This window comes from Prunus avium, chromosome 1 (genome assembly GCF_965620075.1).
Source record: "Prunus avium chromosome 1, drPruAviu1.hap1.1, whole genome shotgun sequence".
Lineage (NCBI taxonomy): Eukaryota > Viridiplantae > Streptophyta > Magnoliopsida > Rosales > Rosaceae > Prunus > Prunus avium.
The window spans coordinates 6,132,035-6,144,760 of NC_142284.1; the positions used below are offsets into that span (position 1 = coordinate 6,132,035).

Consider the following 12,726-nt stretch of genomic DNA (forward strand, 5'->3'; position numbering starts at 1 on the left):
TCCCCTTACATCTTTATATGCTCTTATGCAGTGTTGAGCTCTTAGTACTTCTAGGTAACGTTTTGTATATCTCAACTTCATAACGAAGTTTTCAAGTTTGAAATTACAAAGATAAACATGAGATGATATTAGATGGTCTTCAAGGCCGTTATACAAGACACTTCTGATATTTTCGCCTGAATTCAAGGGTATTTCCGTACAAGGACTTTACCAATGGCATCCCCGAGGCTTTGGTGGGACCAGCTCCCCCTTCTTTTTCTTTACACCGGACTTTCTTTTGCTTTTCGAAATTCTTTATCCTATCCGCCAAAAAAAAAAACAATTATTCTTGACAACCACCGTTTATGAGAAACACAGCAGAAAGCGCCAGGTGTGTAAAACCAGAGGACCACCATTTCTTTTGCGGAAGCTCCCACTATTGAATTTACTTTCAAGTTTCATCCTAGTCTGTGAAACTGATCCGACGGTGAACAACCCACTTGAGTTTCAGCATGGGCTTCAGCCTTCAGCTTATGTGCAAGAGACAACTAGAAGACGTGCTCTGTTTTCAACTCTTTTTTTTTTATAAGAAAAAATTATAGAATCAGAGTGATTTTTAATTTTATTGTGAGCAATGCTAATTAAGCTCAAAAGATCTTGGCTCTATTAGTGGAGAAACGCTTATTCGTAACGGGTATAGTATTATTTTGCTATCTTTTTGACTAATCACGGCGTGTCACATATGATAACTTTTCAATATAGTAATCTATAATTAGTTGAGAATAACAAAACAATGTTATTCCTGTTTCATACAAGTTTTTCTGCTACTAGTGGGCGTGGCCAGTGTAAATCAATTTCATCCCTAAATCGTAACCAAACCAATTAATCATTGAGCGGTACGTTTGACTTAAAATGAGGGGATAAATCAAACCAACCCACTTGAACGGTTTGTCAATTTAGTAGCTGAACACTATTTTATTATTTTTGACAAAAATAAACAGTATTTTGTTATTATTATTATTATTTTAGTGATTTAGTGCAATTAAAGTATAAAGTTAATTTTATTTTTTTTTGGTAGTATTTTATTTTCTACAAAATACATTTACACATTTTCCAAATTTAATAGTGATTTAAAATAAAACACAACAATTTTATATTTGCAAGTTGAAACAAACACATCAAATATTTCTTACTTCTTATAACCTTATGAAGTTAAAATCATCACCGTAACATTCTCAACAATTGCAAGCACACATAAAGCCACCACCATTATAATTTCCGAATCTCTAGCATCCTATCAACATTCAACATTCCATCAAAGTAATAAATTAACTGCACAATTATATATTAAAGGTGAATGTGTGGAATGAAACACAATAGTAAATGGTCATAACCAATAAGAAAATGCCTAAGAACAAAAATAATAAAATTAACGTAGGTGGTTTGGTTTGTTTAGATTGTTACATATAAGCCAAATCAAATCAAGCCAATCTAATTACGGTTTGATGATTCAATGAAATTGATTAGATTAGTTTAATTTAGCTGATTTGAATAGTTCGACCGGCTTGATGCCCACACCTACTTCACTCATTCAGAAATGTTTGCATATGTCAATGGAAAATACTCGACTTACCACATTTATATACCAGCTTAATTTTCTATATGTATCACAAAATGCACTTTAATTTCCTTGTTTAACTATGGCGTTTTCCTTTCATTTGATTTCAGATCTGTAGGAGATTTTAAGCTGGATGCGAAAATTAATATCTTAACTCTTAAGTATGAATATAAATCACCCACAAAACAAAACTTTAACACAACTTCTTGCTGCTTTTGCCTTGTCAGCCCTCAGATCAGAAGTACAATAAAATTGAAGTGGCATTTACAGAAATATATACAACATGGAGGGCAAAGTTATTGAGCTGTCATATTCTCTACCTATCGGGCCGCTGTTTCCCCCTTTATCTTTTTTGAGTCCTCCAACCTCGAACTTTAAGTTTTGTTTTTTTATGTTTTTCTTCTCATTTGGCTTTTGACCGTTACTTTTTTCGCAACGTCTCTCTGCTTCTCTCTCTGTTTCTCTCTCTCTCTCTCTCTCTGTCTCTCTCTCTCTCAGTGATCAAAGCTCCTTCTCTTATTCCCGCCCGCAATTACCAAGGTATACTTCTTCACTGCAATCCAGTTTGTTGATTTCTATTATTTTCTTTCTATTTGTTGCAAATTATTCGTTAGAACAATCAGCCGAAGCTCGGTTTTTTTTTTTTTTTTTGAGTTTCTTGGGAAGCTGTTGTGCTGTCTTATCAGCATTTTCAGCACTAGATTTAATTTAATTTTTCAAACTATGAAATGGGTTTTCCTTTTTGAATTTCCATGTTCAAGTAGGCTTGATTGGCCTTCATCCTGTTCAAATAAAACATTTGAACTTTTCTGTTTCCCAATTTTTGAAATGGGTTCTCTGGTTTTTTGTTCATATGAACTTTAGGTGAGCATTGAGTCACTTTAATACAAGCTGAAAAAAATTAAATGGCTTCTCATGTTTGTTGTTAGTATTAATTTGGATCTCTTCAGAAAGCATTAATGATATAAATTTCTTTGATTTCCAAGATAGAGCTTTCTTTTTTCTTCTCCATTCATGAGTATTAGTTATTTCCTTTTTATTTTGAAATCTCTGTTTGTCATATCTGCATAATAACATATTGAAATTAGTTTTCTTTTCAAAAAAGAAAGAAGAAGAAAGGGTTTCTTATTTTCTCGCAAAAGTCTAAAACTTTGTTTTCCAGCTTCATATGAACAACTGAAATAAGATTTCAGAGAAGATTTTATTCAAACGTTTTGCTGTGCCCTCTCTCTCTCTCTCTCTCTCTCTCTCTCTCTCCCCCCTTTATCTCCTTTTGCTGTGCCCTTCTCTTATTTTCTCTGAGTTTTTTCCCTTTGTATTTTCCTTTATTTCTTGGTTTGAATTAATGTGACTGTCAACTCATCATAAAATTGTAAATTTTGGAAACCTTAACCTTTATGTGGTGTCCCAGATAATTTTTTTTTCTTAAATTAGCAAAAAATAAGAAAACTGAAATACTATCCCATTATACACCAATAATGAAAGATAAACCTTTCTGTTCAGGGTATGGTAGGAGGTTCTTTGGCAAGTTGTTTCCTAGCCTAGTTCTATGCTTTCTTCCCCAGCTTGACAAAAACTTGTAGCTTAATAGGCCTTTGTAGCAATCATGATTATATATAGTCGTGTGGGGTTTTGACAGAATCTCATCTTCCTGATTGTGCAAGTTTGAGATGTTCTGAAACCTTCCTTGTGACTTGAATATAAAGAAAAGAAAATTACTCAGACCTTTTCCAAGTGTTTTTAGTTCTATAGAAGAATTTAAATAAGTGACAATGTAGTTATTTAAAATTTGATTTCTATGCAGATTATTTCCGGTTGGTTTTTCGTGCTTTGCACATGTGATTGTTCTTCATGTTGGAGTGAGGTCTCTGAAGTCCTCTACTGATCAGCCTCAGAAAACCCTTATGAATCTGGCGAGAAATACACAAGACTACCCTTGTGATTTTGGTTTTGATTCAAGCCTGAAAAATTCATAGGGTGAAAGGAGAAGGTAAGAGGAAACTAGAGATGGGATGCTCTACATCAAAGCTAGATGATGTGGAAGCAGTTCAACTTTGTAAAGATCGAAAGAGATTTATTAAACAGGCTCTTGAGCAAAGAACACGATTTGCCTCTGGACACATTGCCTATATCCAGTCCCTAAAAAGAGTTTCAGCTGCTCTTCGTGATTATGTCGAAGGAGATGAGCCTCGTGAGTTCTTGTTGGAGTCATTCATAACCCCACCTTTCACACCCATTAAGAAAACAAGTCCTGGTTTTATCTCAATTTCATCAAAATCTTTCACACCTACACAAATCCAATCTGAACCCCATTCTTCTGTGAAAATATGTTATCTAAGATCAGGAGGGAACCCAGCAGTTTCAGTTGAAGAGAGGCCTCAATCACCAGAAACAGCCAGAGTTGAAACTTACTCTCCAATCCACCATTTTGGGATGGATGGGTTCTTTGGAATGCAATCTTCACCAATGAATTCTTCATTCTTCTCTTATTCCCCTAACAATAGACCCAACATCCCTCCACCTTCGCCTCAAAATTCTCAATGGGATTTCTTTTGGAACCCATTTTCATCATTAGATTACTATGGTTATCCCACTCGAAGTAGTCTTGATCAGACAGTTATGGATGATGAGATTAGAGGTCTAAGGCAGGTCAGAGAAGAAGAAGGGATCCCTGACTTGGAAGAAGTTGAGACTGAACAGGAGGAATGTGATAACGAGGCAAATGTAGCACAAGAAAAGGATAAAGTTGATCTAAACTGCAACAGAGAAGAAGTTATTATTGAAGATGTTAATGAGGAAGAGGAGGAGGAGGAGGAGGAAATGGATAGCGGAACTGAAATTGAGCATGATGCAAAAATACCATCGCATAGTAGTGTGAGTATAGAGGTGTCAAGATCTCAGAATACAAGACAAGTTGAACCTAGTAACCAAGCAACCGCTGTTGGTAACCAGGAAGCTAAGGAGGAAACGCCAGGCTTTACTGTTTATTTAGACCGAAGGCCAACAAGTATGGCAGAAGTTATCAAGGATTTAGAAACTCAGTTCATGATTGTTTGCAATGCAGCCAATGAGGTCTCAGCATTGTTAGAGGCCAGTAGAGCAGAGTACTCGTCAACCTCCAACGAACTCACAGGTTTGCTTACTTGACTTTTTACTTCACCCATACTGTTATTAGTTCTTGTTATGCCCTTGGCATTTGTGCATAGTTTCCATCAGATGGCTGTTTAGACTTTGGTCATGATATGGCTGTGGAGGGCCGAAAAAAACATGCTTCCAAATGCCTCCAGGCACAAGGATAAGTATCCTCTCTACTAAATTGAACAAGTTGGTCTTCCGAATGAACAACCTGATGGAATCTCCAAATTGAGAGGATCCTAATCCTTGCCTTGCCACTGACTGAAGTAGGGAAACCATAAACCATATGCATGTTCACAAAGTTTAAGAAACTGTTGAGATTCACAAAACGCATACTAACAAAATGTATTGTTGTATGATATGAAACATGACAGCCAATTTATTCACTAGATAATAACATACTTTTGTCAATGATTTATTTAATTTTCAAGAAGCAAAGTGGAAGACATTCCAGAATCTTGCAATCACAAAATCTTCCAAGACTTGTCCAATTAATTTTTCAATAAATAAATGAGGGAAGCCTACTTTCACAAGGAGTATATATTATGATTTTACAAACACAGCGATAACAGATTATATACAGATAATAAATAAAATATGTAGATAACAGATTAGATCTTGTCCTATCTGCTACCTTGTATGTCAATATGCAGTCCAGGGAGGTCAATGTTTCATCAAATCAACTCTTCATTTTGGTTTTCTTATTTTCTTTGAACTTTCAGGTTATTATATAGTAAGTACTTTGTTATTGCAGCCATGAAAATGTTGAACCCAGTAGCTTTATTTCGCACAGCTTCTTCTCGCTCAGCCTCTTCCAGATATTTACTGAATTCTTCGAGTTCTAAAGATGAAGGCTATGAAAGCAGTAGTGACATCTCAGAGGAGCCCTGCATGTTTTCAGGTAGTCACCAATCAACATTGGATAGATTATATGCTTGGGAGAAGAAACTCTATGAGGAAGTCAAGGTATAATTCTAAACTCTACCACATACTTTTTACATATTGCAAATAGCACCTGCTTGTGTTACAAAAATACTTGAATCGTCAAATGGAATTCTCTATGTTTTGTATGCATATGTTACAGTTCATGATATAAATATGTGTTCCCTTATTCTTAAACAAAAAGGAAAATATGAAAAATTGATCTGTGCATCACTACTTACAGTCTGGAGAAAAGGTTCGGATTGCATATGAAAAGAAATTGACGCATCTCCGGAACCAAGATGTAAAAGGAGATGACTATTCTGCATTAGAAAAAACAAGGGCAGCCATTAGAGATCTGCATACTCAGATGAAGGTTTCAATACATTCGGTTGAAGCTATTTCAAAGAGGATTGAGACCTTAAGGGATGAAGAATTGCAGCCTCAACTTTCAGAACTGATACAAGGGTATGTCCTTTAGCTCTTTATCAACCATAGCTAAAATATGTGCTCATTTTTTTCCATGCATAGAATTAGCTTTGAAGCTGACTGCATGGCAGCATATGAGCTCCCACCATGCTTTAAGTAATTATCCCTCTGTATTAATTAATTATCTCCAGGTTAGCAAGGATGTGGAAAGTAATGGCAGAGTGTCATCGGTCACAGAAACGAAGCCTGGATGAAGCCAAGGTTTTACTAGCAGGCACGCCTTCAAAACTGGAAGCTAAAAGACACTCTTCCATTTCAGTTACTGATCCAAACCGGCTAGCACGTTCAGCTGCCAATCTTGAGACAGAGCTGAGGAATTGGCGAGCTTATTTTGAGTCATGGATCGCTTCTCAACGATCCTATGTGCATGCCTTAACAGGGTGGCTGCTCCGTTGCATGAGGGCTGATCCTGATACATCGAAGTTGCCACTCTCTCCCCGTCGCTCAAATGGTGCTCTTCCAATATTTGGAATTTGTATCCAATGGTCAAGGTTTCTGGATGCCATACATGAGACACCGGTGCTGGATGGACTAGATTTTTTTGCAGCCGGTATGGGGTCCCTCTATGCACAACAGCTTAGAGAGGATTCACGCCATGTTAGGGTAGGTTCAAAGAGATTCGGAGCTGGAACACCAGATGAATTTAGTGGGGATATGAAAATTGTGGAGGTCGGTCAAGTTGAACAAGTAATGACTGCAGACAAAATGGCTGAGGTTGCAATAAGGGTACTTTGTGCTGGAATGTCAGTTACTATGAGCTCACTGACACAGTTTTCTATTGCTTCTGCTGATGGATATGCCGAACTTGTGAATCAATGGGACAACGCCAAGGCTAGAGCTGCAATGTAATTTTCTGATGTTTATGGGGTAGTTTAGTGATTAATGGATGTCAATGTAATTATAAATTAATCTATTTTGAATATTAGCATAGAGTTGCTGCCACCTTATCCCTTTTAGCTAGTGCCTGAATCCTGATATAGTTGTGATTTCGCTAGAAGAGCAGAAAAAGAACATTAATTATAACATTCCGTTACAGGAAAGATAATCTGTACATGCCAGGGTTCAGATCTCTGTTCATTGCTTTGGTAACAAAAGTTGGTCAATAACATGCTTGGTTTATAACCTCGGCAAAGTACTCAAAACATAAAGGATCGAACAGCACCACCACCACTGAACAACAAATCCGCTAGTGCAATTCTTTCTTACGTTTTCTAGGAACCTCCATGGTGCAAGGAGTTGCAAGACCCTAGTTCATTTGGACACAAAATGAGGTTCCTAGTCAAATCAGCCACCGGCACCAGAAGTTCAAAACCCTAATGCAGGTGCTCAAACACGACTGGCTAGACGTCAAGCAGATGAATATGACATAATGCCCTTCCAACCTAGCACAATCTCTTTTGTCAAAATACACCCGCCTGACGGGATGGGTTATAGTCTTAGCATTGTGCTTCCTTTTCAAGAAATCCCAATATCAATCAAGAACTTCTATTGAATAACAGCATTACAACCATAATCAATAACAAAGTAACAGGATTTATGTATCAGGACCATATTCCATGATCTCATTCAGAAAATGATGCCCAAGAGGGCCAAGACCTATAAGTATGAAGTTGCATCATGGTCCAACCCTTGAACAATTCAAATTGAACAAAATTTACACTGTCAACATTGGAATCTTACAGGTTAGGAGAATATCGTTCAAGCCCCCAAGTCTACGTTTCTAACTCGATCTTTCCAATAAATCATATCATGTATTTATAAAGGTGCTTATTTTCCAAAATTTCCAACCATATCATACTACAAAAATGAGAGAACGGGATTACAGAAAAAATCTTCCTCATCAGGCTGCTAACCCTGGCTGGTTTTCGTGCAAAAAATTGCTGTTGTTGAGAATATAACTCAGAAAGATAAACCTTTCTTTTTACCTAATCATTTACTCATATCCTTCAACATCATCAAGCTCAATTTCAGCATCATCCGCTCGGGCCATGAGAGTGACGAAAAGTACAACTGAAACCAGCTGTGCTACCAAAAAATATTTGGACCTTCTCTTAAAACTTATCTCCTCTTTTGTTTTTTCCCTTTTGGGTTTGCTTTTGGGCTTAGAACCTGAAAAATAAAATAAGCATAAGAAAATTGCATTTCAGGATAATTAAGTTTCTACTGATATAAGAATATCACATATAGGACTAAAATAATTAAACAAAATTCAATCACATAAACTTCATATGCACGAAAGGTCAAATTATATGTTACTTGATCTTTAGCTCCTGAAGAACTACAATTTACCTTTCATGACCTATCTATATTTTAGATGATATATATCACCCATGTACTGGTTAGTAAGCTCTTACATTAGTGATGCAAGAAAGAGGAATTTGGTCTCACATGATCTCAGATTGCAAACTGTAGCTTCCAGTTAAAGAGAGGCCTAATTGGAATCTCATTCGTGTTTTATACACACAAAACTAAAATACTACTTTTCTGAAAGCAAAAACAGGGTGTTGAAAACTGTTAGTGTGCAAGCCAAGTCGAATCCCAAATTTTCCAGGATACGAAAAGATTCCACTCAAGAAACAAAAATAGAGGGAATTGAGCTGGTTTGGTAAAAGCAAAAAATCCAATACATTATACCGTCCAAAGGAATAAATACAGATATACAAGTCTTGAACATGAAAGTATCTCACTCCAATTTGAAGGACCTCTTCTAGGAGCTGCTGATGAAGGGCTTGCATTAAAGTTTGGGACTGAAGATGAAGAACCTGCATCCACGATCTCCGTCTTAAGCCTATCAACATACCTAACAAGGTTTTCATGTTCTAAAAGCTTGCTCCGCAGCACTGATGTTTCCTAACAGCACATAATTTCAAGAAGCACGGTTAACAAAACTCCTTAAACTAAAAAGATGACAAAATCTGGTATACAACTTGGTGTAGCTCTTAGGCCAAGTTCATTCAGTAAAAACTAATATATTTAAGAGTAATATTAAAAACAAGTTTGGATTCATCCCTGCAATATTGCAAGATCAAATTTCATTTAACTCATGATTATCAAAATAAGCAACCATGCATGATGACAAAACAAAATCAGGAACCAACTCCAACTAAAATCATGTACATAATCACACATCTAAAAGGCGATCCAATGTCACATAGAAAACAGGCTAATGCATGAATAAAGTGAGAAGGAAAGCATTAAAGCAGGGAAATAAAAGAAAAGAAAATATTAACACCAGTGTGCCTTCATAGCATTTCCATGTGTTATAACTTATAATTAACATAGCACAGTAGCAATTGATGTAATTTTAAACTTGATATTTTGTACACTACAATATGTTGCAAATAGTAGGAATGCTGTAATTACTTACTAAAAGTGCCAACACATTGTTTAAGTGTTAAGGCAACATAATAAAAGGGCATGATACTTGAAAAACTAGGTGCTTAGAGTAACTATATAATGTCCAGATCGAACAAAATAATAAGTAACTATATAATGATATCAGTAAATCTGAAAGGGGAAGGGAGGATGGAAAGCATAATTCCAGTTGAGAGATGAACAATGAAGCTATAAATCAAGCACCGGGAAACTAAAATGAAAAGCTGCAAACTTGATTCCTACGCTTTGCTAACTAAAAAGTTCAATCATGGGGCCAAAATATGTGCACAAAACACTAACATCTGAGTGCGAGTTCAGAACCAGTGTCATCTTTCTTTAGTTTAAATTTGCTATTTGGTTCAAGCGGTTGGATTTTGTCAACTAGAACTGTGTCATTTATACACCTGCAGCACCTTTTCCTAAGCTCAAAATGTTCAGTCAGAGTTCCAGAAAAGATACAAAAGCCAATTTTCCCGTTTTGCTTGTTGACGGTTCAACTTGAACCCAAGCCTTTTTAGACAAAAATCTTAATCTCACTGGCCCAAGAAAAATAAACCGATATTTTGAGGTAGAAGCATAAAAGATACCAGTAAACAAAGGTTCACAAAACGTAAAGCAGAAGAATTCTGTTTCCCAGTGTATTATACATATTTTATTAACAGTCCCAACGAAAAAAGTAGCTTATAAAATAAATAAATTTACAGTATGTTTATTCTTTGTATTGTAAGTCACAATCCAGAAACCATTACCAAAATGAGATAATAGAAGTCCTGTTGCCAATCTATCAACATGCTCTGATTGTTGTGCGAAAAAAATGATCTTTAGCTTTATCAATTGTTTTTTGAAATGATCTGGCTTTATCATAAAATTCACTTTCTATGGAAGTATAAATGTCGTAAAATTTAAACAACACTAATGAGTTAGAAGCATTAGAATTTACACAACGTTTCTGTTCAAAAGAGTTTAAAAGCTCAAAATAATTACTAAGCTGATATAGAAAACGGTGCAAACCATAATTTTCAAGGTCATGAAATGATGCAGAATTAAACATGGCAGGCATCTTATTTTACTTTGATTTCCCATTCAAGCAATTAATACTCTATGAGTTTATATGGATTACTCATCCACAAGGAAAGCTCAAAATTCTAGCCAGAAACTGAACTTCTTACAAGATTCAAACTATTTAATTAATATAGTTTAATGTAAATGGTTCTTAACTGCTAATATAAACTTCTCCTCTCTTTGTCTGCAAATGAATAAAATGACTTACTGGTAATGCTTGAAGAGTGATAAGTGCCTGCCCAAGAAAGAGTGCATCCAAACTTGATGGCCTGCACAAAAGGAACGATACAGGTGGATACACAATCAGCAGGGGACTATTAATTGTTACATTGCATGTAAAAGGATATTAATACAAAAGAAAGAAAGTTTAGCAATAACAAGAAGTTCTAAGGACTTCATTATAAAAGGAAATGGAGTATCAATGCGATAGAAAAGCACCTGTTTTCAAATAAAAAGTTCTGTTCCTCCAACCTACTTGACAGGGCTCCAAATGCAAGGCTGGCTCTCTTGTATGTCTGTCCATCAATTTTTCAGATCAATAAAAATATTGTTTCAATAATATACATAACAATGAACAAAAAAACCATATAAAATAACTGCTAGGAGAGAGAGAGAGAGAGAGAGAGAGAGAGAGAGAGAGAGAGAATTTATTACTTAACACAAAGTAGTAGGATATGAAGAAAAAAAACCTGTTCTTCTATTTTCTCAGAATTGTCTTTAGTAATCCCAAGTTCCTGCTTTAGTTTGTGCAGTTGCTTTAAGAATAGAATCTTTCCAATTGGCCATGGGAGATCAGAATAATATATCTTTTCGGCAGAACTACCATCTGTTCCCACCCAGAGTTCATACTTGATTGCATCAGCAAGCCAGGAGCTAATCATTGCCTTTGTAGATATCCATTCCGGAACTGAGTGAAGTTCAGTGTCCAAATCAGCAATGCGATCTTCTTTCAGTCTTTCGATAATGCCACCCTTCTCATTATTATAAGTCACGTACTCACCAGATTCAATATAAGGGATTTTATCTAAAACAAAAGCCACAATCAATATCATCATTTTCGTCTAATGGTAAGATGTGTGCACACACTCACACTGTACTCAAATGTAAATGAAAAATTAAATTTGAAGCTTTTATTGCTACAACAACAGAGCTTAATCCTATAAATAAACTCATTATTATACAAATTCAAATATAATAAGCAGGTGCAAGCAACCCCTCTAGGAACCTTTGTCCAATAAAATTAGATCTGCCTAAATATACAAAGAAACCCATTTAAACTGATACCAAACCCACAAAATCCTATTTATTTTTAGCAACACACATCCCAACCGTACTGCTAATGCATAACAGACACCATCCACAAAACCAAGATATAAGCTCAATTCCCAATAATTTATAAGAAATTTGAATGAAAAACTTCAGATTAGTAGCAGATGGGAATTAGGAACTTCACATCCAAGAAACAAAAAAAAAACCCATATATTATGGAATTATCAACCCAATGCATAAAATCAGTCCGCAAAAAACCTCAATGCATAAAACAAACAAGAACCCAATGTCCAATAAGACCTCCTGGAAAAATCTGACAACCAAAATGACAAACCCTACTAAAACCCAACCATAAAATTCTCAGAAAACGAAAGAAAAACAAGAAGATGCAGAGAAAGCATTGATACCAGAGTCAGGGTAGGTAAGATTGTAATCCAAGTGAAAGGGAACATTAGCAAACTTGAGGTAGAAGAAGACCGGCAAGCATGAAGGGCAAGCAGTAGGCAAGCCAAAACAGGGCTTCCTCACCACGAGAGTGTACTCTTCCATAAAACCTACGAAACCCACTTGGGGCGTTGCCTTTCTGAGCTCAAATCCACAAGCAAAATAGGGTTTTTTTCTCGATGGGGGGTGTTGCACAAAGAGACAGGGACGCAGACGCGGGGGGTTTTTCTTGGGGGTTTTGGAAATTGGGTCTTTGTTAGCCTCTGTTTCACAAATGGGTCATGGAGTCTAAAACGGGTCGGATCCGATTCGGTCCCAAATTAAAATGGGTCAAGGCCCAATGGCATGAATTATTATTATTTTTGTAAAATAGCATAAATAAATGGTGAGCTTGACGACAAAAGACCAATCAGGTGAATTTAGGCACGTTTCTC

At 36.1% G+C, this 12,726-nt stretch overlaps 2 protein-coding genes across 3 annotated transcripts; one reads left to right on the forward strand and one right to left on the reverse strand.

The window, feature by feature from the left end:
• The first annotated feature begins 1,978 nt into the window (after positions 1–1,978).
• On the forward strand, positions 1,979–7,193 carry LOC110758475 (nitrate regulatory gene2 protein-like). Of its 2 annotated transcripts, none has more exons than XM_021960348.2 (5): positions 1,979–2,137; positions 3,402–4,730; positions 5,487–5,698; positions 5,898–6,121; positions 6,274–7,193. In XM_021960348.2, the coding sequence occupies exons 2-5, from the start codon at positions 3,605–3,607 to the stop codon at positions 6,989–6,991; spliced, it is 2,280 nt and encodes a 759-aa protein (XP_021816040.1). In that variant the 5' UTR covers positions 1,979–2,137; positions 3,402–3,604; the 3' UTR covers positions 6,992–7,193. The 2 variants fall into 2 exon arrangements, with proteins under 2 accessions (XP_021816040.1, XP_021816041.1); XM_021960349.2 differs by having other exon boundaries at positions 5,526–5,698.
• Positions 7,194–7,760: 567 nt separating this feature from the next.
• Positions 7,761–12,530, reverse strand: LOC110758476 (metaxin-like protein). The gene is made up of 6 exons (XM_021960350.2): positions 12,256–12,530; positions 11,269–11,603; positions 11,018–11,094; positions 10,788–10,848; positions 8,830–8,992; positions 7,761–8,251 (listed from the first exon to the last, which is right to left on the reverse strand). The coding sequence occupies exons 1-6, from the start codon at positions 12,395–12,397 to the stop codon at positions 8,076–8,078; spliced, it is 954 nt and encodes a 317-aa protein (XP_021816042.1). The 5' UTR covers positions 12,398–12,530; the 3' UTR covers positions 7,761–8,075.
• Positions 12,531–12,726: the final 196 nt, after the last annotated feature.